This window comes from Aplysia californica, unplaced genomic scaffold (genome assembly GCF_000002075.1).
Source record: "Aplysia californica isolate F4 #8 unplaced genomic scaffold, AplCal3.0 scaffold00031, whole genome shotgun sequence".
Lineage (NCBI taxonomy): Eukaryota > Metazoa > Mollusca > Gastropoda > Aplysiida > Aplysiidae > Aplysia > Aplysia californica.
In genome coordinates this window covers 2,089,350-2,116,469 of record NW_004797301.1, presented here as the reverse complement: position 1 = coordinate 2,116,469, position 27,120 = coordinate 2,089,350, and the positions used below count along the sequence as shown (strand labels likewise).

The 27,120-nt window shown below is 40.0% G+C and overlaps 1 protein-coding gene across 1 annotated transcript in view; it reads left to right on the top strand.

The window, feature by feature from the left end:
* The window catches only part of LOC101857926 (actin-related protein 5), a gene marked incomplete at its 5' end in the record, with an annotated part of 43,796 nt that extends 22,211 nt beyond the window's left edge, over positions 1-21,585 (top strand). The window contains 10 exon segments of the mRNA XM_005091528.3: positions 2,290-2,418; positions 3,191-3,340; positions 6,070-6,153; positions 9,861-9,969; positions 13,271-13,335; positions 15,375-15,469; positions 16,676-16,756; positions 18,091-18,208; positions 20,284-20,395; positions 21,366-21,585. Coding sequence (XP_005091585.1) covers positions 2,290-2,418; positions 3,191-3,340; positions 6,070-6,153; positions 9,861-9,969; positions 13,271-13,335; positions 15,375-15,469; positions 16,676-16,756; positions 18,091-18,208; positions 20,284-20,395; positions 21,366-21,541 — 1,119 coding nt within the window. The 3' untranslated portion in view covers positions 21,542-21,585.
* Between the last annotated feature and the right edge of the window lie 5,535 nt (positions 21,586-27,120).

Here is a 27,120-nt window from a genome sequence, read left to right as displayed (position 1 = left end):
AGGGTACTAGGAGTTTTCATGAGACTGGAAAGACCTAACTGCCCTGTGACCGTGTAATTCCGGTAGGGTTCACGCTGCCCATTCCCCGCCACCAATGGCTACTGGCTAAGGTTTTCAACTCTTTCATGAGGTATTGGCCAAGTGGGGAAGCCATTGGACAGTCACGTCCTGGGTCGTTGTGCCTTTACTAAGAGGTTTCACGGCCAGAAAGCAAGTCAGGCATTCTGCTCAGTCCATCTCCTGCACCCAGACACTCTCAAACTGGCTGGTACCTTCTCAACCACAGAGGGTGTGTTGATAAAAGTAGTAGAGGTGTTAGACACTCACTCAAGGGAGAGTAGGGGCGTGTTAGTGAGGAGCATAGCGTCTACCACGCATCGGTGGGTTCTGCCTCCTGCACCTTGTGGGGCCACACCTGCTCCCATCCTGTTGTTTTAACCCCTCTAGGAAACGGGGGGGTTGGTTTGTTGGCGCCAACAACTCGTCATTCGCCAGAGCCGTGTCAGTGAGGACAGGGACCACCACGGGCAGGTACGGTTGGCTGGATTGGGAGAAGCTGTTTGAGACGCTTGGGTGTTTCTCAATATTTAAATGAGACCCATCACCAGTCCTTGATCCCCATGCGATCGCCGTAAAACCTCTACTAAAAGTAAAAACGAATATGGCCACACATTGTTGAGGGGAGAAGAAGGCGACTTAAATTGCTGGAGGTCTTCCACAGTGTCATTTATAATGTTAACAAAAAACCCCCGCAAGGGAGAAATGGAAACTGACTGTTTGTAAAAGTGATTGTCTTAACCCTTTGAGCCCTGACCTCCTGAGGCTACAGTGCCCCTCTGCCTGAGCTCCTGAGCGATGTGTCTTACTAACATTCATATGATCACCAGAATCACATTGTGGGTGGTTGGCGGGTGCTCTGGTGTGGTTTGCTCCTTCTTTCCTATCAAACATCCATCGTCCTTATCTCCCCTTCTTCTTTTTTATGTTTTTTACTCTCTTGCAACACCTCTTAATCTTCTGACATTCATATGACCTTATGCAGTTGCGAGCGCCGTAAAACTTCTACTGAAACTAAAAAAAGAATCACGTTCCATATCCCACTTAACTATTATCCTGCGTCTGTGCCCAGATGCGTATCTTGTCAGCAACCGATTACGTCGGACGTGCCGGGCAGGCCGCCGGGGTCACTCAGTGTGTACAGTTGGTGTACAGCGCGCGCGCGCCGGGAAACGTGGGTTTTCGCCATGAATACCGCGAGAGTGTGTTAACCGATGATGAAAATAACGCTCTCTTTCATAGTTGTCTATTTATAAAGTGTTACAAACACATGAATAACCCCCTCTCACAAACTGTTAAGACATTACGAGTAGTTACGCCCATTCGAATAACCTTTCAGGACGCTCTTGTTGTTATGAATGACCTGAGGTTCGAAAGGGGATAATTTAGGTCTATTTCCGAATGTTTTACACTCAAATTGTTCTTTGTACCTGCACAATGGTATTCAAAACTATCAAACAAGCTTATTTTTTATCAGGTAGTATCATTTCATACAAAATCAAGCTCATTTGAAATATTTTGTATAGAAAAATGGAAGTCTTGTTTCCTGACTATCCTTTCGAGCTCCTCATGTCTAAGTGGGTCAATTTCTTCTATAATTTCATTGGACCAACATCTAGAGCTACCAACTTGGCATGTTTTGAATGAGACGTATGCCTCGATTACGAACCTACGCAGGCGGTTCTAGAAGAAGGCCACAAAGCACACAAACTGCAGCAGACTGACACACACACACTTGACCTGCATGAATGGGGATCCGACTCGGGACCCGAATGACAAGTAAGAGGATGCACGCTGCGCGTTCGCTGAGCCAGGGGCTACACTGATTTGGGACCAGAACGTAGGCAAGGTGCCGAAATAGGCTTATCAGGCGACATAAACCCGGCTCCCGCAGGATGAGGGTTAAGGTAGTCCATGTCATTACCAGCATTTAATTCAGAAAAGTCTTCGAAATAATCAATAACATCTTGTGTAGTAGACGATATTTACCGTACGCGTTTTGTCTCGGGCGGGCCGGTTTGGGGATGGGGGTCTCGCCCACCGATGTACGGGTGGCTAGGCATATGGGCAGTTATACGCGCCCGCGCCACCGGTGTACCGACGGCAAGGGCTTAAAGGGTTAAACAGCTTTTGGCACTCATATGACCTTATGCAGTTGCAAGCGCTGCAAAACCTTACTAAAACAAAACTAAAAAAACAGGTTTGACTGTATTTCTTTCCCTGTGTGTGCAGACGGCCCTGGCTGAGGTGGGTCTCCGGCGAGTGGAGGATCTCCAGGAACACGTGGACAAGCTCTCTGCCAACATCCAGCGCGCTAAGGCCAAGATCTTGGGCCAGGAGCCAGCGCCGATAGAGTCGGAGGTATCCTGCTGTCTTTGTCGTTGTGGTATCGTGGTATCTTTGTCTTTGTGGTAGCGTGATATCTTTTGTCTTTTTTTCTATATTCCCTGTATCATAGAATCTATGTCCCCGTCCCCCCCATTATAGAGTCAGAGGTATCATGGTATCTTTGTCTGTTCCTATGTTCCCGCAATTATAGAGTCGGAGGTGTCATAGTATCTTTGTCTTTTTCTTTGTTCCTGGTATTATAGAGTCGGAGGTATCGTGGTATCTTTGTCTTTTTTTGGTATTTTTCTATCCATAGCATAGGTCACCAAACTTTTTCAAAGTGGGCCAGATAACTATTATATTCAGTGTAATAGTCTTATGTGTTAAGTGAAAGATTTTTTTAACCTAGAAAGAGTGTGATACTTTAGCTAAAAGTTACGAAATATGTGAAAGCAAGTACAATTTGCTCTGTCTGGTTCAATGAAATGATTATATATTATTATGGTGACCAGGTCCTAAGCAGGCTACAAACACAACTTTCAAGATTTTTTCTACATGATCGAAAGTTTAAAGTGAAAATATCTATCGTCCTTTTCTCCCCTTCTTCTTTTTTATGTTTTGTTACTCTCTTGTAGCGCCTCTAATCTTCTGGCGCTGATATGACCTTATGCAGTTGCGAGCGCCATAAAACCTCAAAGAACCGTAAAGTACCATTGTGTTTGAGAAAAAAGAACCCTTATTTGTTTCAGACAAAATAACCTTTGTTTGTTTGTTTCAGACAAAAGAATCATTTTATTTGTTTCAGACCAAAGAGCCGTCGTTCCACTTGCTGGACATCCCGGACGAGATGGTCACCCCAGAGCAGCTGGCGGCCAAGAAGAGGCAGCGGATCCTCAAGAGTGCGCGAGAGGGCCGGCAGAGGGCGCTGGCTATACAACGGGAGAAGAGGCGATTGGTGGGTCGGCTCGTCATTGCTAGGCTAGGGGTTGTTTGTCAGTGTTTTAGTACACCCTCATAAGGGTGGTTGGCAGGCTCTCTGGTGGGGTTTGCTCCTAGTTCCCCATGAAACGTGAATCGTCTTTTATCTCTCCTGTTTTTGTTTTTTAGTATGTTACCCTCTAGTAGTAACACCTCAATTCATTGGTGCTTATATGACCTAATTGTATTGTAAGTACTAGATCTATAAAACTCTTACTGAAACTGAAAATTATTATGCCTTCGCCAACACTGTCTAGACCATTTACACAAAGTGGGTGGTTGGCGGGTGCTCTGGTGTGGTTTGCTTCTTCTTTTCTATCAAACATCTATCGTCCTTATCTCCCCTTCTTCTTTTTTATGTTTGTTACTCTCTTGTAACACGTCTAATCTTCTGGCGCTCATATGACCTTATGCAGTTGCGAGCACCGTAAAACCCTCTACTAAAACTAAACTAAACATTTACACAAAGCTGGAGGTACTGGCTATGTTAACTTTCTCACGTGGAAATTGCTCCTGTCTTGTGTGCACAATGTCAAATAACCCGATCATTACACCACAGAGCACCCCCTAGGGCAGTGCCACTGACTAGTGTTTTTAGGCCATTCCCAAAGGGGGGACATTTCTCGTTCAAGCACAGAATTATAAATGGGTTCACTCATGTCACGCTCATAACTGTGCCTGATCTACAACAGGGAACTGCTGCTTTTTCTTTCCTGATCCTTACTATTGTCATTTTCCTCTACTTCTTTTGTATGTTTGTCACTCTCTTGTGACCTGCTATTTCTGGGGGGGTGCCTTGATAGTCAAAGCAGACTTTGTGCTGTTGAAGCTATAGAGGTGAGCAGAGTAAGTCTGATTCTCTGTAAAGACTTCTCTGTTGACACCCACCCCTTGGTGCTCATATGACCCTATGCAGTTGCGAGCGCCGTAAAACCCTTTACTATTAAAAAAAACAAAAAACGCCTTCGCCAACACTGTCTAGACCATTTCCCCAAAGCTGGGGTTACTGGCTATATTAACTTTCTCAGTTTGCCCAAGTGATTTGTCTCATAAAGTGCTACAGGAAATTGCTTGTAACCTTTTTCATAGCTTTCTTTTACTAGCTGTGACAGAACGCTTGCTACATTTCTTAAGTTCTAACATAGGGAGGGTGGGTGGTTGACGGGTGCTCTGGTGTGGTTGGCTTCTTCTTTCCTATGAAACATCTATCGTCCTTATCTCCCTTTCTTCTTTTATATGTTTAATACTCCCTTGTAACTCCTCTAATCTTCTGGCGCTCATATGACCTAATACAGTTGCGAGTGCCGTAAAACGTGTACTAAACTAAACTAACTTTCTCACATGGGATTTGCTCCTGTCTTGTGTGCACAGTGTAAAAGAACCCAATTATTACACCACAGATAAGGGTCTGTCTTTTTGTCTACGAACATCCTTCATAAGACAGAGAACTACAATGGCTAAGCTAAGGCTAGTTTCAATAAAATGAGCCAAATCCTGAAAAATAGAAACATCTCAATGAACACCAAAATGAAAGTTCTGAAATGCTATGTTTGGTCAACCCTTCTATATGGCTATGAATGCTAGACAATCACTAAAGACAGTGAAAATAAAATAGAAGCAACAGAAATATGGTTTCTTAGGAGACTGCTAAGAGTATCGTGGAAGGAAAAGAAATCAAATGAGGCAGTGCTTGATGAAGCCCAAGTGGGACGCTCAATGTTAAAAACAATCAGGAAACGACAAATGCAGTTTTTGGGACACATAAATAGACATAAGTTTCTTGAACATCTAGCTCTCACTGGCGAAACTGCAAGCGAGGCAGGGGAAGGCCCAGAACAACACACTTAGGGAACCTAAACAAATGGGTAACAGGGAAAGATCAGGGAAACGTAGCTTTTTTGAGAACATCCGAGCAAAGGAATGAATTGAGAACCATGATCGCCAATGTCTGTCGCAGATCTGGCACCGGATGATGATGATCCTTCAAAAGTTTCGTGTGTTTTGTTGCGGGTTTAACCCAAGCGGTCCAGGAGATACGAATGTGTAGCACTGTGACAAAATGAGATGTTTGTCCCATTCAGCTATTTCGAGATGTCGAGCAAAGCCTCGAATGTCTCCTAACTGTGCAGTGGGACTCCCCAACTTCAGTTGACTAAACCTTGGAACCAGGACTGCTTGATGGATACTGTTTTCACCCATTTGTAAAGCTTTTTGGGGGATTTATAATTTGACACCCTATACTGCTATATTGTCAAAATTGGACATGTGACTCATTTTGTCGTGTTGCCACATGAATAGTCAGCAGTCCAAATAACAGAACTTTTCAGGTGTAAGACTTATATATACCCACAACTAGTAGGCTTTGAAATTACAATGTAATGAAGATGTGCCCATAAGTCTGAATTTGGCATTGTGTAATCTTAATGATATTTAAACATTTTATTGGTCTAATGACTTTCTTGCACGTGTAGTGTTATCGTCTAAATAGTATCAGAAGCTCATTAAGCTTGAAAAAGAAAATGAATGAATAAGAACCACAATCCAGCAAAGGATAAAAAAAGGAGGATAAAATATTTTCCAAGTATGTTTTTATTTAAAAATAATTAATTTCTTTGCGACAGCTTTTTATGTTTTGTCAAAAATGAAGCAGCTTGATTTGAATGCCGTTTTGTCGTTCTCACATTAGCACATTCTTTCTGTGACCAGGAGTGGGAAGAGGAGAAGAAGTTGGAAGAGCGGAGGAAGATTGATTTCAGCGGCTGGTTGGCTGAAGTGCGAACCAAACGACAGGTTTGTTTCCTGAATATGTTGCTTTTTTTTTCTGAGCAGTATTTGGTTGTTTCCATGAAAACATTGCTTGTTTTGATCTAGTTTATGCTGGACTTATGTGTGTGCATTGTGTGTTTTGATGCAGTTTTGGTTGGTCATGTGAATTCGTTGGTTGATTTGATCAGGTTTTTGGTTATTTACATAAACAACATGTTGTGCTTTTTTTTAACACAATTTTTGGTTGTGTACATGAATTAGTCACTTGATTTGATTAGGGTTTTGATTATCAATATGAATGCCTCGTGCGTTCTGATACAGTTTGGTTGTTGTAAAACATCACATTTTTTCAATTCAACTCTAGTTGTTTCTACTTATCTAGAAGCTTCTCCCCCCAGGGCAGTGCTACTGACTGAAGTTGTGTTTAGGCCATTCCCAAAGCGGGGATAATAGCATATTCTTAAACACAATAGAATTGTAAATGGGCTGATTTACAAATGTCATGCTCATACTGTGTGGGAGCTACATAGGGGGAACTGCTGCCTTTTTCTTTCCACATCGTCACTTTCGCCATTTTCCCTCTGCTTCTTTTGTGTGTTTGTCATATTCTTGTGACCCGCTATTTCCGGGGTGCCTTGATAGTCGAAGCAGACTTTGTGCTGTTGAGGCCAGAGAGGTGAGCAGAGTAAGCCTGATTCCCCGTTTTGACTTCTCTGTTGACATGCTCTCCTTGGCGCTCATATGACCTTATGCAGTTGCCAGTGCCGTAATACCTACTAAAACTAAACTAGTCTAGAAGGTTGTAGGCCCTTCCCCTACTGCTCCAGCTTGCAGATAGCTCTTACTTACTTACTTGGTTGGAGAATAGGTATCATTGCAGGCGGCACCATGCCATAGCTGCTCCTCCCCCCTCTCCAGGATCTATGAAAGGGTCTGCCTGCTGATCGTGCCATTTATCAACAGGTTGGATATTCTTCTGGCTTTTCCACGCAGGTTGCTGTCTCTCCCCGACCCTGTAGAGACACCAGCTTCCCTTAGTCTGTCCAGTCTCTCTTTGGGAGCGTATGTCCGGAGACATGTCAGACATCGATCGCTACGATCTTATATGGCCTGGTCTGTCTAGATTGGTTGTCCCCTTTACACTACACATGGTTTCTCTTAGCTGGAGCTCCCGATGCACTGGCTGGTCGCACGATCGAGCTCTGTTCTAAATTGCGTGGCTGTAGAGTTTGCACGGCATGGCGGCCACTGGGGTTCTTTCTGTCAGGGTTTCTCTCTATATCGTGCAGGTAGCTCTGTTGGTATCGTGCTGGACTACCCTATATCGAGTCTCCAAAGGCTTGCTCTTGAACTTTTATGAGGATCCATGGTGCTCCAGCTACTTCATTGTGGGCTGTTGAAGGGTGCCATGACAGGTCCTACTTTTTTACTCTCCCTCTATTGTCTATTTTTCTATCAGTTGCTTTTTCCTAGCTCTGAATCTATTTTGGGAGTGCGCTTTTTAAAATTTGAATGAAAAGACTAAATAACTTGGTTGAGCCCTATCTGAGATGTTGGGCGGTTGGAAAATGCTTTTAGCTTGGTCTTCTCTTTTTGCAACCACTCTCAGACTCTGTTGTTTCTGCCTGTTTTTCTGGTGTCTTTTGTTTTCGTTTAGCACAGAGTGATCATTTTTATGTGGATATACCTCTCTTTAACTCAAATAACTGTTAGAGATGAATGTTGAGATTGAAGTCCTGGCATTTTCAATGTCCTCACTGTGCTTAAAGTGACATAAAACCCGTTTCGTGGGTGGTTGGTGGGTGCTCTGGTGTGGTTTGCTTCTTCTTTCCTATGAAACATCTATCGTCCTTATCAGAGCTGGTAGTAACGGAGTACAAGTACTCCGGTACTTGTACTTACGTTACAATTTTCGGTACTTTTACTGTACTCCGGTACATTTTTGAAACCAGTACTTTTACTGTACTCCGATACTTTTTATAAAAGTACTTTTGAGTACTTTTTAAGTACATTTTGAGTACTTTGGTAGCTTAATGAAAGGGTAAGTGCAGGCATTTCTGATCATAATTTACGGAGCAAAAACCCGATCAACTGCCAAGAGTTAAAAGTTGAGATCAAAGAACGGCCAGTCGCCTCAAAGATCAGCCACTATCGTGAGTGTGATCACAAGCGTTGTAAAACTCCTTGAAACGGTACAGTGTTTGCCCCAGACGGGATCACACCAAGGTGTGAACTGACCGATGCGTTTCTTTTCCCCAAACATCGCACTCGCATCTGACCTCACCACCGAAAATTACATCACTCCCTGGGTGGGTAGGGCCTACAAGTTCGCTCCAGGCGGGATCACATCAAACTGTGAACTCTTCCCTGACCATTGAAAGCAGTTTTTCCCGAATTTGCGAGACAACCTGAATTTTAATTAGTGTGGTCACATCGTAATGGTGCGTAATGACAAAGGAGGTTGGGGGGGGGGGGGGGGAACTCAATCAGAGATGGAAAGCTAAAATTGTTGGACAGGTAAAGGGGAGGGGCAACTGGATAAACGTAGATAAAGATCTCAAGACTCACGATAGGCTAATGAGTGTGTATATATAATATTATTTATGGCATGCCTCATGCCACTGTGATTGGTAATCAAGGTTGACCACTCTTTGCTTGCCATATGTCATGAATCCACCCAAGGGGTCACGTCAGTTCATGGGTCACTGTAGATTCTTCCTTGGCTTCGTTGGCTAAGATCCCATATTTTCCTTGCTTCCGAGCACTGGGATCTTAGGCGGAGACTACAGCAGTAGAGAATCTTTGGTTACACTACACTTACTAGACTCTAGGAAACTATTGTATTTTGGTTTGCCGTTGGCGCCGTGGACTACACAGTGTGACAAAAATCTGTCAGACCACTTTAATCAATTGAAACTGAAACTGTGTTCTCAATGTGTCTCTAACAATTTTTAAATTTCTTTTAAACTTTTTTTGGGTGGTTTTTGCTTAAGGCTACATTGATTCCTTGAGGATTTGTTAATGAAGAATTCAATGCACTTTTCCATTTCTATGCGGGCCATTTTCATCAATTTTATGTTTTCTTAAGAGCAACTTTGTATCTACATTTTTCAATTTGGATACTTTTTCTGTAGAACTTTCCGACCTCTAGGACTGACTTACATTTGATCACATTGTCTTGCTCAAACACGTTCTATTCATAATATCACTTACCCACTAGTTGCGTCTGTTCGTTTGGGTTGTTTTTTGTTCAACTTCACGGACCATTTCCACCGTTCAGTGCGTACATTGTATATTCAAATGCTTTGTATACTGTTTACATTTTTAGTAATAAATAGCCTAATTTGTCAAATATACTGGATAAGTTATAAAATATGTTTTACATAAGCGCTGAAGTGTTTTAGCATATTAGCAGAAAGTACTCAAAATGTACTCATAAGTACTTTTTTAAAAAGTAATTGTACTCAAGTACATTTTATAGGAAAGTACTTTTACTGTACTTAAGTACATTTTTTAGATTGTACTTAAATTTGTACTTAAGTACTTAATAAAAAGTACTTTAACAGCTCTGGTCCTTATCTCCCCTTCTTCTTTTTTATGTTTGTTACTCTCTTGTAACACCTCTAATCCTCTGGCACTCATATGACCTTATGCAGTTGCGAGCACCGAAAAACCTCTACTAAAACTAAAAAAACCAGTTTCATGATAATTGCTCCCCCCCCCCCCTTTAGAAAATCTTGGATGCCCGCAGCGCCCGACGACAGAGGAAGTCAGACATGGCCAAAAGGAGAACTTTTGCCTCTCAGCAGCGAATGAGGATCATTTCCCAGCTGGCAGCTCGTAAGTTGATGGAATGTTCTGTCTCAAAAAGAAAGTCTGAAGCAGAGGTCACGGGTCTCCCAACTTTTTGTCAAAGTGGGCCAAACATCTGAAACCCCCCGGGGCAGTGCCACTCACTGACTGAAGTGTCTTAAGGCCATTCCCAAAGGGGGAACATTTCTCGTTCAAGCACAGTAGAATTGTAAATGGGCTGATTCATCAATGTCATGCTCATAACTGTGCCAGATCTACAACAGGGAACTGCTGCTTTTTCTTTCCTAATCCTCACTATTGTCATTTTTCCTCAACTTCTTTTGTATGTATGTCACACTCTTGTGACCCGCTATTTCCAGGGTGCCTTGAAAGTCGAAACAGACTTTGTGCTGTTGAAGCTAGAGAGGAGAGCAGAGTAAGCCTGATTCCCTGTAAAGACTTCTCTGTTGACATCCACCCCTTGGCGCTCATATGACTGTATGCAGTTGCGAATGCCGTAAAACCTCTATTAAATTATTATTATAAAAACATCTGCGAGAATAGGAGATGCGGGCAGGGTACCTATGTTGTTCAATACAACACACTTTCTACATGAGAATTAAATACAACCGACCAGTTGTTTGTCAGTACACAAAATACAAAATACACGCACAAAAAACCCAACTATAGAATGACATGACTACTGCTGTTTTCACCCTCTTGTAATGCTTGAGAAAATCTTTAATTTGATGCCCCTAATCTTGTATTGTCAAAATAATTCTTTGCCATATCGACAGACCAAAGGGCTAGAACCCAAATGGCCGCTGGATCGGAAAAGTAAAGTAAAAGTATTGTCAAAATGCGATGTGTGGCTCGCCTGACAGATGTGTGACTCATTTTGTCATGTTGCTTCACATCGCCCAACGTACACCATTCGAAAAAGAATAACCACTGTAAACGCATTTCACTTCACCAACACCCAACGGTGACAGTACTTACTCAACTGATTGCAGTAACAGAGTCAGTTCTTAAGTCTCTAATTAACTCGTTTGTGGTGGCGTAGTGGAGACCTGACAGACGGTAAATGTAAAGTGTTGTCCTGTATGGGTCTGTCAATGTAGGTCTCATAGAGGCAAAGCCTATCCCTAGTCCATCAGTTGTGTGAAGTGAAATATAATATTAAGCTAGCTGGGCCCCCTTTCGATGAAAGGACTGACCGATGCATTAACATCATCTGAAAGTCATTGGCCTACTATATTTACACTCTATTGGAATGGAGCAATAATCTTGAGAGAAAAGTGACACACGTTTCTAAGTTGCCAAATACATAAAAGATATGAAGATTGATTCTCTTTTCCACTCTCGTGGTTGTACACTCCAGAATTTCAAAGGTGTGTAAGCAGCGCACGGCTAGTGAACGGAAACCTCACTTGTTTACAACGGCGTCTTAGAAGATGGACTTTCCCAAGATTTGCACTCTGTGTTTACACAATAACGCAAGAAGCAAACCAAAGCCCAGAAAGCCTAAATGAATTTCTGTTCGCAGACGACCAATGTTTTATTCATCATGACCAACAAAGCCTCCAAAATCACACTACTGAACTCAACAACACCTATGAGAAATTCAACATGAAAATAAGCACATCAAAAACAGAAGTTATGAAAGTGAGCCGAAACCATAGTCCCCTGAACTTCCATGTCAATAGTAAAAAAGTGAAAGAGGTGAAGGAGTTTAAATATCTTGGCAGCACTTTTTTTTAAAAACGGGTCCATAGACAGAGAAATAGAAATGCGAACTCAAAAAGCCAATGCTGTCAGCTACCGGCCCGCACCCCCTCCTATCTCATCCAAACATCTCCATGGACACTAAGAGACAGCTTATCACCTCAATATTCATACCAACATTATGTTACAATATGTAAACCTGTACCTTAAACAAAACCCATGAAAGCAAAATCACCGCATGCAAAATGAAATGTCTCTGCAAAACCCTTAACATCACAAGACGAGACAGGCAGAGAAATGAAGTTGTTGTTATCGATCCAGTAGAGAAATGAAGAAGTAAGAGCAGCTATTGGCACTGAGTCCTGCCTGCGTTACATAGAAAGACAGGGTATAAAATGGTTTGGCCACCTGTTACGCATGTCACCTGACCAGCCAGCCTCGAGAGCCGACAACACCATGCACTCAGGCTATAAAGGAAGAGGAAGGCCGTGCAAAAGGTGGATCGAGGGTGTCAAGGAAACCCTAATAAAACATAACATCACAACTGAAAGAGCTGCGGAGCTGGCCTACCATAGAAAACTGCATCTCTCCTCGAAGGTTAACGGCAACAGAGGATGAACAAGTAAAAGTAAAGTAGCACTCTGTGTGGACGAAACAAAGCATTTTGGAAAAATCAGGGAAAGCAGTTTGCATGGATTTCTTAAAGTTTGGTCCTAGCCACATGGATGCTGTGGACGCCTGCAAAGTTTCTAAGGTGTGGGTTAGGTAATAAGGGAGGAGTTTGTGTGCAAAGCCTCCCAAGTCCACTTTTATATAGATTATGTGTAGCGATGCGACGAAATAAGTCTCTAAGCTGTCGCACTAAGCTGTTTAAGAGATATTTATTGCACAAGGTCACAAGGCTTGATTGAAGAGGCCTATGGTTGGTCCCATAGGGCCAGCGCTGTATAAATTTGAACAAATGATAGGACTTCACCCCCAGGGCAGGAGAACGTCTTTTGCTAGTTTTAGTAATAATAATAATAATGATAAATTGCATTTATGTAGCACATTTCCACAAAAAAGTGCTCCGTGCGCTATACAATAATACAAAGAACGTATGCAGCGCACAGCTCCTATGGTAATCCTCTTTCTCTCTCACTCCGTCTCTGTCTCTCTGTCTGTCTGTCTGTCTGTCTGTCTGTCTGTCTGTCTGTCTGTCTCTCTCTCTCTCTCTCTCTCTCTCTCTCTCTCTCTCTCTCCAGTACGTCCCTGAGTAAATACTATCCCACAAAACTTACCCAGACACCCTCATATGCATTCCTAGTTTTTGTGCTCACTATTTTGAAGGCATGGGTGGTTGGCAGATGCTCTTGTGTGGGTTTCCCCTTCTTTCCTGTCAAAAATCTATAATCTATCATCTTTATTTCATCTCCTTTTCTTTGTACAAGTGTGTTACTCTCTAGCAGCACCTCTAGTCTTCGGCATGTATATTATGCCCTATGCAAGTAGTTGTAGTAAAAAACTTCTACTAAAGATAAAACATTATGAAGACAATTGACTTTTTGCTGACAATGTCTGGTTTCTGTTGTAAGAAGAGTGTAATTTCATCAAGTTATTCTTTTCGTCAATGATCTATCGACAGAGCCATCGAAGAAGGGAGACAACTTTGGACAAAATGACGCCGACTGGGATGTATATAAGGAAATTGTGAGTACAAAAGCAAAAAAAAAACTGAACTGATTGAGTGTCGTTTGCATTGAAAATTCATGTCTGACTTTTTTCCAAATTAAATGACCAGATTCAGAAATCATAACAGTTTTGCTGAGATGTAGATAAGTCTGTACCTTTCTTGTTCCTCTGTCAACTCCCTATCTTTTGCCTGTGAACACAGCACATCCCTCTGAATTCCTACCTAAATAGGATCCACAAGGATACCCCACCTGACTGCCCGTTGTGTGACTACCAAGATGAAACAGTATCACACCACCTCTTTACCTGTCCTGCACTTAACGACCTGCATAGCACCTACCTACCTGCCTCCCCAAATATCAGAAATACTTTGTACAGCGACAAAACACAGCTGATAAAAACCTGTAAATTTTTTGCCATATCGACAGGCCTAAGGGCTAGAACCGAGATGGCCACTGAATCAGAAAAGTAAAAGTAAAGTCTTGTTCCTCTGTTATTTTTGTATCTTTCCTCCTGCTGTTTCCCTAAACAATATATGAGAGGCATCGTGAAATCAGGCGCTGGTCAAAATAATGAAATTGAAGAAACAGGCATTTTTCCTCCAGTTTGACCATTTTTGTCAAATTTTTGTTTTTTGGCTCAATACATTTTGTGTCAATATAAAAATACATTACCATGAGAATTTTGCTGAAAAATGTTGATCAATGGTTCAAAATATACAAATTTTGAGTTTTCAAGGACTCTCAAGCTATAGAAGTTGCCATACTTTGGCAGCCTGTTTCTCGCTAATTTTACCTCAGAAAACAGGTTACCCCCCCCCCCCCCCCCCTTCCGTAAATCCGAAATATCTCGACTTCTATTCAAGATAAATGAGTAAAATTTTCACAGAAAGAAGGACAAATCAACAAGCTTTAAGATTAAACCAGTAACTCCATAGGCCAAAAAACTGACGAGTGCCCGATTCCACTGCATCTTGACATATATTTGAGAAATCAGGCGCTCATCAAAATAATGAAATCGAAGATGCAGGAATTTTTCTACCAGTTTGGCACATTTTATCGAATTTGGCTTTACACCTTTTATGTTCATATATAAAATAATTCTGAGTGAATTTTACTTTAAAAAATGTTGATTAAAGGAACAAAAATTGTAAATTTTCAGTCTCTGAAACCAGGCTACCCCACATCTTTCAGTCGCAAATATCTCGATTTCTATTCAAGATGGATGGGTACTTTTTCTTCCAAAGACAGGCAAATGAACAAGTTTTAATGTGATATCAATTACTCCATATGCCCAAGAATTGATGAACGCCTAATTCCAGCGTGTCATAACACCTATGGCTATCGGTGTGATAAAATCTTTCAGTTTAATTGGTCGCTTTTAAGCACAAGGGGGTTATAATGAAAAATGCTGTTTTGAGAAAATCTAAGGTAAAGTTTTTGCCCCTTGTTCAGTTTCTTTAAAAGACAAGGAGAGTTTTCTCTATAGTATAACCAAACAAATTATATACCCACCAATGAAACCAAACTTTTTCTATAGGTTGGGCAGTGCCCCTTTTTGGTGTTGGTTAAGATTTCTAGAAACCCCCGAAATCTGGGTACGCCCACTTGTGCTTAAAAGCGACCAGTATTTTAACAGACATCTCTTGTGTAGCAAGAAGACACTTTGCCTCACATGCAGGAGGCTGAGTGAGGAGATCTTATATCAAGTATCTCTGTCTTTCAACCTTGCCTATCACTCAGAGCCATCCTGAGAGTGAGAAAAGACCCAAAACAAACTAATTGTACAAAGTGGGTTAATATCTGTGCATTGAGATTGATGTACATTATTTATTTATTTACTTATTTGTATGTTTGTTGTTTTTTTTATTAATTAATTAGTTTATTTATTTCTCTATTTATTTATTCATTAAACATTTTTTAAATTTATTTAATTAAATAGTTCATTTATTTATTTTTTTATCTTTTATTAATTAATTTAATTTATTCGTTTATTGATTTAATTATTTAATTTTTTGTTTATTTATCTTTTCATTCATTTTTGTTGCTCTTGTCCAGAACAAAGATGGCGGCACCAGTGACTCAGAAGCGGAGGAAGAGAAGCTGGAGGAGCTGGAGACGCTGCTCAAAGTTCATGACCCGGAGTTTCAGAAGTAAGGACGCCACAGGAGCTTTCATTGTTACAGTGGTATTGTTTAACACTTTGCAGTCAGTCACACAGCTAGCAGTACAAAATACCCCATCTGGTCACCCAGCCAGGAGAGTGACTGCAACGGACTTCTCGGGCCTGGTGACCAGAACGGGTAATTTTCACACCAGCGCATTATTGCACCGAGTGACCGCAAAGTGTTAAGGCATGGGGGAGGGGGGTGGGGGTGGAGATAGGTGAGATGGTGCTTTCTGTAACTTTTGATAGAATAATTTTGTCTTATGCGTAGCTTTTTTTTTTGATAGCTAGAATAGATTTGTGGGGTTTTTTTTTAGTTTTCAATAGCTAGAATAGCTTTGTTATTTTTGCAACTTTGGATAGAATAGCTTTGAGGGTGTCATTTCAGTCCTACTTTATCCTCCTATTGAATTTTTGTTTAACCTTTTTTACTGCGTGTCATTTCACTCACCTGACATTACTGAGAATATTTTTCCTCGTATATGAGACAAAGAAACAAAAGATAGAACAACGTTTGTTGTCCGGGTGAAAAAGGATATGGATGGTAGTGATAATGAAGGGGATGTGAAGGTATCTGGATATTTGGATTGAAGTTTCATTGATTTTGGATATTAAAGAAGAATTTACACATGAAGTCCAACTGCCGAAGAAAATGCTGAAAATTGATTTCTGGGCAGACTCTTTCCTTTTCTAGTGACTGATTCGGAGATTTGGAATGACCTTTGCCTTAACTGTCGATCAATTACTGTTGTTGTTGGCCTGTTCTCCGACACATGGTGTGAGAAAGGCAAATGATAACAATGATGTTGATTGATTTGGAGAACAGGTTGTCACGTATCTTGCACTTGACCGATCTCTTCGATTGGCTTTTGCTCTTTGTAGTGAGTTTTGGTGAATTTGGAATTACGTTGTTACTGGCGTCAGTAGCCTTAGTGGTTAGGCCACCGGACCCTTAATCATTGCACTGTGGGATTGGGGGTTCAAGCATCAGCTCAGTCCGACATTGTGTTCTTGGGAAAGGCACTTTACACGAATTTCCGGCTTGGCTCGGTCCATTAGGTCAGAGATGGACATTATACTTGTAGGTGCCGCTTCGTAAACAGCCTGATAGTGTTGTTAACCTGTACCATTTCATCATTTGGAATCACACCGAGCCCTTTCCCCTCATAGCATTGTTTTGTTCCTCCACCAGAGAAATGGACGTGGGTGGACTGTCAGGCGAGCTGTCCCTGGCTGAGTCGTATCGTCTGCAGCTAGGCATAGAGAGGATCAGGTGAGTTATTGTGTGTGTGTGTGTGTGTCTGTGTGTGTGTGTCCTTCCGCCCCTTCAAGAGGATCAAGTGAGTGCACAACGCAGCTGCACTGGTACTGTTCTTCCTCAACAACAACACCCCCCCGCCCCCCCTGAAGAGCTGGAACATGTCCTTATTTGTAGGTTGTGTAGCGGATAGAGCTCCCCGTTGAGTGGTAATTTGAGCTATACATTAAATGCATTATTTTAGCTGGTTTTCATTGTGTAAATTTGAACAAATATCCAATAGGGCGAGGATAGAACTCCTTGTTGAGTGGGAATTTGTGTTACACAAATACTCTATATTATATTATATTATATTATATTATATTATATTATATTATAGTATATTATATTATATTATATTATTATATTATATTTTATGTTATATTATATTTTATTATATTTATATTATATATTATATGGCATGTTTGTGAAATTGTTCTGTATTGCGATGTGTATTCTGTTATTTTTGTATGTATGTATTTATGTTATGTATGTATTTCTATACTCTATATTATATTATATTATGTTATATTATATTATATTATATTTTATGTTATATTATATTTTATTATATTTGTATTATATATTATATGGCACGTTTGTGAAATTGTTCTGTATTGCGATGTGTATTCTGTTATTTTTGTATGCATGTATGTATGTATTTATGTTATGTATGAATTTCTAATTATGCGTTTACGTATGTATGTTTGCCATTGTAACTCAAAATTTCCCCCTCGGGGATCAATGAAATGTAACTTATTTCAAATTTACTTTACTTATTTTAATTTAATACCCATATTGTAAACTTGTCAAAATGCAATGTAAGTAACTCATATGTGTCACGACGCGGTGGGATCAGGCGCTCGTCATTTTTAGGAAAGTGGAGCTTTTGGTATCATCTTAAAGCTTGTTCATGGGTCTTGCTTTCAATGAAAAAAAATGGCCCATCTATCTTCAATACAAGTCGAGATATTTGCAATTGAAGGAGGTGGGGGTCACCTAGTTTCAGTGGTAAAATTAGCGAGAAAATGGCCGCCAAAGTTTGGTAACTTCAATAGCTTGAGAGCCCTTGAAAACTGAAAAATTACATATTTTGTGCCTTTAATCAACGTTTTTCTGTAAAATTCACTTTGAAATGTGTTCAGATGAACATAAAAGGTGTTGCACCAAAACACAAAAAATTTGATAAAAATTGCCAAACTGACGAAAAATGCCTGTTTCTTCGTTTTCATTATTTTGACCAGCTCCTGATTTCTCCACGTTGCTTCACATATTATGGTGTTGTTACTATTGTTCTATTGTCGTAACAGGGCGCCGGAACTTTTGTTTCAACCGTCGGTGCTGGGATTGGATCAGGCCGGTCTGGCAGAGACGATGGAGTTCATGTTGAACAGGTTAGAGGCGGAGAAGCAAGACAGGATAGTTCAGGTTTGTTTCCTAACATCAGTTTCACAACTTGTGACTCCCCCCCCCCCCCCCCTCCACACAGGGGCAGTGCCACTGACTGACGTGTTTTTAGGCCATTCCCAAAGGGGAGACATTTCTCGTTCTTATGCACTGTAGAATTGTAAATGGGCTGATTCAACAATGTCATGCTCATAATAGTGCCTGATGTACGACAGGGAACTGCTGCTTTTTCTTTCCTTATCCTTACTATTGTCATTTTCCTCTACTTCTTTTGTATGTTTGTCACACTCTTGTGACCCGCTATTTCCGGGGTGCCGTAAATGTCGATACAGACTTTGTGTTGTTGAAGCTAGAGAGGTGAGCAGAGTAAGCCTGAGTCCCTGTAAAGACTTCTCTGTTGACATCCACCCCTTGGCGCTTATGTGACCTTATGCAGTTGCGAGCGCCGTAAGACCTCTACTAAATAAATTAAAAAATAGCTCGCGACCACAGTGCTTTCTTGTGGTATCTCCTTTTTTTTAATATAGAAAATTTGACTTCTTCTTAAGCTCCCTGTTTTTTAAAACTGTTTTCACTGTTATTAAAAATGGAGATAGGGCAAGAAAGCACTGGGGTCGTGAGGTTGAGAGGAGGGTTGCAAGTACTGCATTCATTTTGTAGTGACTTATTTCATGAGGCTTAGTTTGGCTAGTTTTGTATATTTTCTTCTTGCCTATTTCGATAAATGGTCATGATGTCGTATTAAAACTACCTTCAATATATCGACGGCTGAGCACGAGAAGTGACTATATTCACTTGTCTCAGTTTCGAGAAAAACGAGTGAAATTTTGATGATTTTGAAATCTCTATAATAATGTAGTCAAAAAAGAAACGTCTCATATCTCGATACCAAATCGAGCCACGGCTTAAATATTTACAGAAGTTTACAATCTCACTACCTATATTGATTACTCTATTTCAACCAAAAGTGGATATTATAGTCAATTCTTGTGCTGTGTGAGTTTATTAATATTGTGTTACAGGCCAATATGATAAAAGGAAAAGATTGTTTAAAAGTTGAATAAAAATACTTGGATGCGTGTAAATGGTGTAACGTGAAATGGATGTTCTAATTAATTTTGTCTGAGGCATTTGCCTCTCAAACTTGCACTGAAATTTACACGCTTCTGATGTTCAAACTCCCCTATAAAGATTAAAGTAGACAACAAACATCCCTTGTTCCCTCAAATAAAAACATTAGTCAGAAGTAAAAGACCTAGACTTTTGATCTGTATCAAAGAAAGATACAAAAGGTCATTTTCACCATCGTCCATCAAAATTCTTCCATCTTAACCATCTTGTATAAGTATTCATATGACCTTAAAGCATGCATCAGAATAACATTGAGTTTGTATCTAGCTTAAGATTATTATTGTTTATATTGTTCTGCTCTTTTATATTATGCATGTGATTGTAAGCTTGCGTATGTTTGTATGTGTGTGTGTGTGTGTGTGTACACGTGGTGAAACACCAAACCAATGTGCCAGGATCTGGACAATAAAGATGTATCTATCTTCTCTTCTATTATCTATTTGTGGTGGCCGAATTTTGCTATTCAAAAGGCTTTTTAATGGCTGCATCAATCGACATGCGGTTTTCACCAAAAAATTCTTTAAAATTTCTCCAGAGCATGGCGCCCTTGGTTTTTTCAGTTTTGAGACAGTTTTGCTGCAAAAAAGCAACATTTCTTTATTTTGCCGATCGCTTTTGTAGGCCGACGCTTCTGTCTCTGTAATTTTAGAAAATCCGGAAGTGATATTTCGCGAGGCGCGTTTTGTTTTGAGAGTATAGATAGATCTTGACCTTATAATTTTTTGCATCTCTCAAGATTTATTGCCCCATTCCAGTAGAGTGTAAATATAGCAAGTACTCCAATGACTTTTAGTTGATATTAAAGCACCGGCCTAGATGGTCAGAGAACGGTTAGTATAAGAACGTATAGGCACCGCTGATCATTCCTTTCATCGAATGGGGGCCCAGCTAGTATCTTATAAAAGGGAGGAAAAAAATGTGTTTTTTCCAACTACAGCAGACTATTTTCCTATGCACTTCCTCAGAATGTGTTCCTCACAGGAGGCAGTGCCAACCTGAAAGCCTTCAAGGACAGGATCGACTGGGAGCTGCTACAGATGAGACCGTTCCAGAGCTCCTACAACGTCTTCTGTGCAGGTTGGTGTGACGGAGGCTGTGAAGAAAGTTATGAATAGTATCGTACTCGGAGTGTTTGGGGCTTTTGATTGGTTGTTTTCTGGTTGTTGTTTTTTGGGGATTTTTTTTGTTCTGAATGGCATAATCTTTGTGTGTTGAAATGCAGATTGCGTCTACAAATTCTTTATTTTTCACACAAATTTTTGTGTTTTTTTTGTCTTAGTTTTTTCTGTTCTCTTGTTCTTTTTGTATTTCTCTTCTTCAAAGTTTTCATTTTCTGTCTTTCAATATTGTTGGGTTTTTTTTTTCATTTTGTTTGTGACCTGGTTTTCATTTTTGTGTCTTCTTTTTCTTGTTGTCCAAGTTTTTATTCCTTGCGCCTCATTTTTCTTTTCTTCTTGTACACTCACCTACGGTACCTCCTAGACCCACGGGACTGCTAGCTGCCAGCTTATGGGTGGTTGGATGCAACCATTAGTAGGTCTTAGTCTTACTAATTTTCTTTCCTTGTTTTCTCTCTCTGTCTGTCTTACTCTTTTCCAGCACTAAATGTCCATTGTTTTGTTGATGTGCTGCTCTCTTCTCAAACCAAATCTGTTGGGTTTTTTGTACATTCAAACTTTCTTAAGATTGCTCAATTTATATGGTGGCTGGAGGGTGTATTTTATAGGTACTTTCTTTTTCTCAGTACTAAATGATGACTGTTATTATGTTGATGTTCTTCTCTTTACTCGATCAAACAAACAAACAAACAAATAAATGGGTGGCTGGCAGGGTCTCTGGTGTGGTTTGCTCCTTCTTTCCTATCAAACATCTGTCGTCCTTATCTCTCCTCCTTCTTTTTTGTGTTTGTTACTCCCTTGTAACACATCTATTCTTCGACACTTTTACGACCTTATTGTGTTGTCCGTGCTGTAAAACTCTTATAGAAAAAAAACAACTAAAAAAACAAACAAACGAACAAACAAATATGCGTAATTCATCTCTACAGCCAACCCCAGCCTGGACGCATGGAACGGAGCGAGGAAGTTTGCCATGTCGCCTCTCCTGACGGCCGGCTCCATCACCCGCAAAGACTACGAGGAGATGGGGGAGGGTTATCTCAGGGAGCACGTGGCAGCCAACAAATATTTCCCCAACCCTCTACCGGCGGCCCAGAAGTCGTAATTTGTTCGAACTGCAGTGACATTGTTTTGTTTTTTTGTGTTTTTTGGGGGGGGGGGGGGGTTACCAACACTAGTGGTGCTGATAAAAACAATGTTTGTTGTTTTGGTTACATGTAGGCCTACATGATATTGTTCTAATAATAGTTGTTTTTCAAAAATGCCATCATGTTTCATTGTTTATATATTCATCAATAAAAGTATCATTTAAACAAGGTCTTTTTGTCTTTGTTTTGTTGTGTCAGTGTCTTAATAATATTTGTTTTTGAGAGGGGGTGAGAGTGAGACGAGAGAGAGATACGGAGGGAGGGAGTGTGACACACACTCTCACAAATACACACTCACTCACTTGCACACACACACACACTCACTCACTCACTCGCAAACACTCACAAACACGCACATACACCTAGATGAGATGAATATAAGAAACTTGTAGTTGTATTGGGGAGACAGAGAGATGAGTATTGGTTGGTGTTTTCATAAGCCGACATTTACTAGAAGTTTCCAACTGATACCAAAATGACCAAATCGCCCACTCGTGTCGTGGCTAGTACATGTACCACCGCCCACTAGTACGTAGCTGGGAAGGCAGAGAGAAAGAGTGCTGGTGTTACTATTCATAAGTTGTCGATTATATTGCTGGAAGTTTCCCAGTGATGCCAAAATGACCAAATCGCCCACTAGTGGCTAGTGTACCACCGCCCACTGGTATGTAGCTGGGAAGGCAGAGAGAAAAAATGTTGGTGTTAGCTGTTCCCATCTTTTTATGCAAGAAAAATTGTGAAATTATGCAAACTAAGCCCAAAAATGTGAAATTATGCGATTCTGTTAATTTTAACAAAGAATGATAAAGGAAAATAATCAGAAATAATGCTAAAAATGATAAAATTTTGCTAAATTATGCGAGGTGCATAAAACTACGGGGACAGACTGGGCCAAGTCAGCAGAAAGGGTGCTGTGGCCATCTCCAGGTGATTGTTGTCGTTCGTTAGTTAAGAGGACGCTATGAAATTTTTAGCGTCTTAAAACTTGAAGATGGCAAAATTGGATGAAACAAGAATGACATGCCCTCTGTTTGGCTCTTCGCCGTTGATGAACGCAGAAGGGTTTGATTTTGGTTTGGAAAATGTTGGGATTTTTTATTTATTTAAAAAAATTTTTTATTATACATAGGTTTATTTTTTATTTATTTATTAATTTTTTTAAATTCATAATTTCCATCCAACTCGGCCTGGGTTAGCTCTGTGTAAGGAAGTATAGGGTGCAGTCTTCCTCCTAAATTATACTAAATGTGGCGCTCATATGACCTTATGCAGTTGCGAGCGCCGTAAAACCTTACTAAAGAGTGAAACAAACAACATAAAAACTAAATGTGAAGCGTGTTGACAAAAATGAGTGACTTCTCGGATTTGAGCCCAGATGGAAATAGATACATCAAGCTTATAGGTGAAGTTTTTAAAATTTGTAATTATGAAATAATGAAAAGCATGTGGAGGGATGGCACGAAGCTAATACCTGTGTCATCATTAAGAGTGCGGCAGTTGCTTTTTTTGGGGGGGATTTTGTTTTGTCTCTGTTTGTCTTGTTTTTTGTTTTGTTTTTTTCCCCTTTATCTTTATTGTTAATTTATTTCTTTTTTTTTTCTCTCTTTTCTTACTGTTTCGGACTTATTGTCTTTTATTTATTTGTGTATTTTTATATTAAATTTTATTTATTTATGTTATACTTAAAGAATGTGGCATCAATAGAAAAATATGATACAAATTTGACCTATGAGCCAATTTTTGGCCAATATCGCCATTTGTGGATTGCGAGAACTTAACTCATATTTTTGCCAGCACGCCTCACAAATGATCTTGATTGTGTCAATGAGGGTGAAAAGTGACAATTACTTTAATTCGTTCCCATCTTTATGCTCTCTCTCCAATATGGTCTTTTAAAAACCTGGTGTCGATTTTGTCATGAATGCGCTCTTTGTTGAGGAACTCGATAGACACAAGTTCGATTCCCACGTGGGATTGTCTATTTTATCGAGTATCCCCTTTCTTACTGCTGGACCCTCTACTTTATCATTATCATCCAACTTGACTGGGGTTGCGTCTGACAAGAAAATTTAGTTTTAGTAAAGGTTTTACAGTACAGCTTTTGCGACGCAAATAATAAGTGCCAAAGGTTAGAGGTGTTACTACTAGAGAGTAGAATGGAAAATAAAAGGAGAAGTGATAAGGATGATGATAGATGTTTGATAGAAAAGGAGGAAACCACAACAGAACACCTGTCAACCATCAACAACCTGGGCCTAAGAAAGGTCAAAGAGCTAATGTAAATTTTGACACCCCAGTGATTATATATAATATTGCGTGTTTAGATCACGAGGAACGAAATGAGGAAGTAATCTAACTGTCCCCGTCGTTCGTTTTATGCAAGAAAAATTCTGAAATTATGCAAACTGAACCCAAAAAATGTGAAATTATGCGATTCTGTTGATTTTAACAAAGAATGATAAAGGAAAATAATTAGAATTATGCTAAAAAAAAATAATCCAATTTTGCTAAATTATGCGGGGTGCATAAAACCACGGGGACAGATCTAAACATCGCTTTATTATATAATCCCTAGACCTGAAACTAGAATGGATAAAGAGTGTGAAAAGTAAGAAATGCGGTAGCTGGGGTTCAAGGCCAACGAAGTTGTGCCACCTCGGATGTACAGCACCACAAAAAATTGAAAGTGTGACCTGAAGAGATGGATTTTGCAGATGAGGAAATATTATCATTGGATTTTGACCTAATCAAAATGATTCCTATAAAAAATGAGTTGTGGAAAATGAACCTTTAGAAATGAACACAAAAATATGCAGATATTGTTATGAATGCAGAGATTTTGTGTTGTTCAGAAAAATGAAAACATGTGTTGATGGATACAGACTTTTGTAAAAAAAAATTATTGAGTATGTGTTTCACGGCACTATCGACTCAATTTTGGCCATGTAAGTGCTATGGATACCGACATAAATGTAAAGAATGCGAAAAAAACCCAATGAAACAGAAACACTATCAAGAAAATAAGGAAAAATACAAACATGCATCAGGCGTTAATTGAGCGAAATGTGGTTTCTTAGGAGACTGCTAAGAGTATCGTGGAAGGAAAAGAAATCAAATGAGGTAGTGCTTGATGAAGCCCACGTGTGACGCTCAATATTAAAAACAATCAGGAAACATCAAATGTGAGGCACCGTGGTGGAATCAGGATCTCGTCAATTTTTGGGCATGTAGAGTTAATGATATCATCTTAAAGCATGTTCACTTGTCTTTATTTGGATGAAAAAAATATCCATTTATCTTGAATACAAGTCGAGATACTTGCAACTGAAAGAGGTGGGGGTCACCTGTTTTCAGAGGTAAAATTAGTGAGAAAATGGCCGCAAAGATTAGTTATTTCCTTAACTTAAGAGCCTGTGGTAACTGAAAATTTACATTTTTGTGCCTTTAATCAACGTTTTTCTTCAGAAAAATCCACACAGAAATGAGTTCTTTATAAGAATACTACTTATAATAGAAGAGTAATAATAACAGGAACGTGTGGCATGATTGTGTGGAACAAAGAAAAGTACATTTATAAATCGAAAGAGCTGAAAGGGTTGGACTGACTTACCTTTTGAATTACATTTACCAGGTTATAATTTTGCAAAGTCCAGGAACTAAACTACATAAAATACTCGATTCCAATTATAATCCTATACCACATTCAAAACCTATAAATGAATTAAATGAAATAGCAATGAATCATGGCATCTGTTATAGAGATACTAAAGATGGATAAGACTGTGATAAATCTATGCTTAAAAGTGAGAGAGATACAACATCACAGTAGAAAGGCAGAGATACTAGATAACAATTTTCTCCCCTCTTGGAAATCAACACTAGGTCTCCTGCATGTGACAGCGAAGCTCTTAACCGCTACACCACAGACGCTGGTTCCCGTACTCTGTATCCATCTGATCTTTGGTTGTAATGATATTATATGTAGTCATGGTGTCTAGACAGTCCCCAATTAGGGTCTACGTAGACATGGTGTCTAGGTTGTCCTCAATGGGGGTCTACGTAGTCATGGTGTCTAAGTAGCCCCCAATCGGGGTCTACGTAGCCATGTGTCTAGGTAGTCCCCAATTGGTGTCTACCTAGTCATGTGTCTAGGTAGTCCCCAATTGGGGTCTACGTAGTCATGTGTCTAGGTAGTCCCCAATGGGGGTCTACGTAGCCATGTGTCTAGGTAGTCCCCAATTGGGGTCTACGTAGTCATGTGTCTAGGTAGTCCCCAATGGGGGTCTACGTAGCCATGTGTCTAGGTAGTCCCCAATTGGGGTCTACGTAGTCATGTGTCTAGGTAGTCCCCAATGGGGGTCTACGTAGCCATGTGTCTAGGTAGTCCCCAATTGGGGTCTACGTAGTCATATGTCTAGATAGTCCCCAATTGGGGTCTACGTAGTCATGTGTCTAGGTAGTCCCCAATGGGGGTCTACGTAGCCATGTGTCTAGGTAGTCCCCAATTGGGGTCTACGTAGCCATGTGTCTAGGTAGTCCCCAATTGGGGTCTACGTAGTCATGTGTCTAGGTAGTCCCCAACTGGGGTCTACGTAGTCATGTGTCTAGGTAGTCCCCAACTGGGGTCTACGTAGTCATGGTGTCTAGGTGGACCCCCAAAATGTTGGATTGTGATTGGCTCGCTGAGCGAGCGGTAGTTTACATTGGTTACAAAGCAAGGCTGCCAGGCCTATAAACTTACTGATCATCTCGGGTAGTATGTCTATCTATAATAAATTTATTTTCGCCCAGAGAGTATTTCATGAATAAATGTATCTAGATCCAGATCTAGATTTTGTTGTGCACCCAGCCAAGAGTGTGCAGTTTGGTCTAGATTTAGATTCTAGATCTAGATCTATATCTAGTGGTGGCCTGGTGGGCGAATGACCGAAGAGTGACTCTTGGCTACTTGCCTGTGAATTGGCGGAGACACACTAGGCCTATCATGCAACTTGATTCACACATGGGGACTGGATCTAGTCGAGTCCAGGCTTGCCATGTTAAACCAGGATTAGTATAACAATAAAAAGGATCGATTTGGTGGTCATCTTAATTAAAACATCTGAATTGTTCGAATGAATCAGCTAATAATAAAATATCTGTTTTAAGATATAGATCTAACTCATGATAATCTCTTAATGTTTTACAGTCGTAATATCCCCAAACCTTTTGTGCTTTTTTATATTCTTCTTCTGTTATATTATTATATTCTCTCTTTAATTTAGAAAACCATTGTGAAACTCTTTTATAATTATACCATTAAAGCATTATTTATATGGGAAATTATCCTTTGGAATGTAATGTAGCTTTTTTCTACTTGAATACATTTTTGCTAATATAAAAGGTGGAAGCTGTGTTTCATTTAATTTATTTATTGAAATTATATTTATAAGGGTAATAATAGGCTACCTTTTGATTTTAATAACTCTACGTATTATATTTAGATGGAATAACTTCCTCTTTATCATATTGCTCCTCTATATTTTCCTGTGAAATG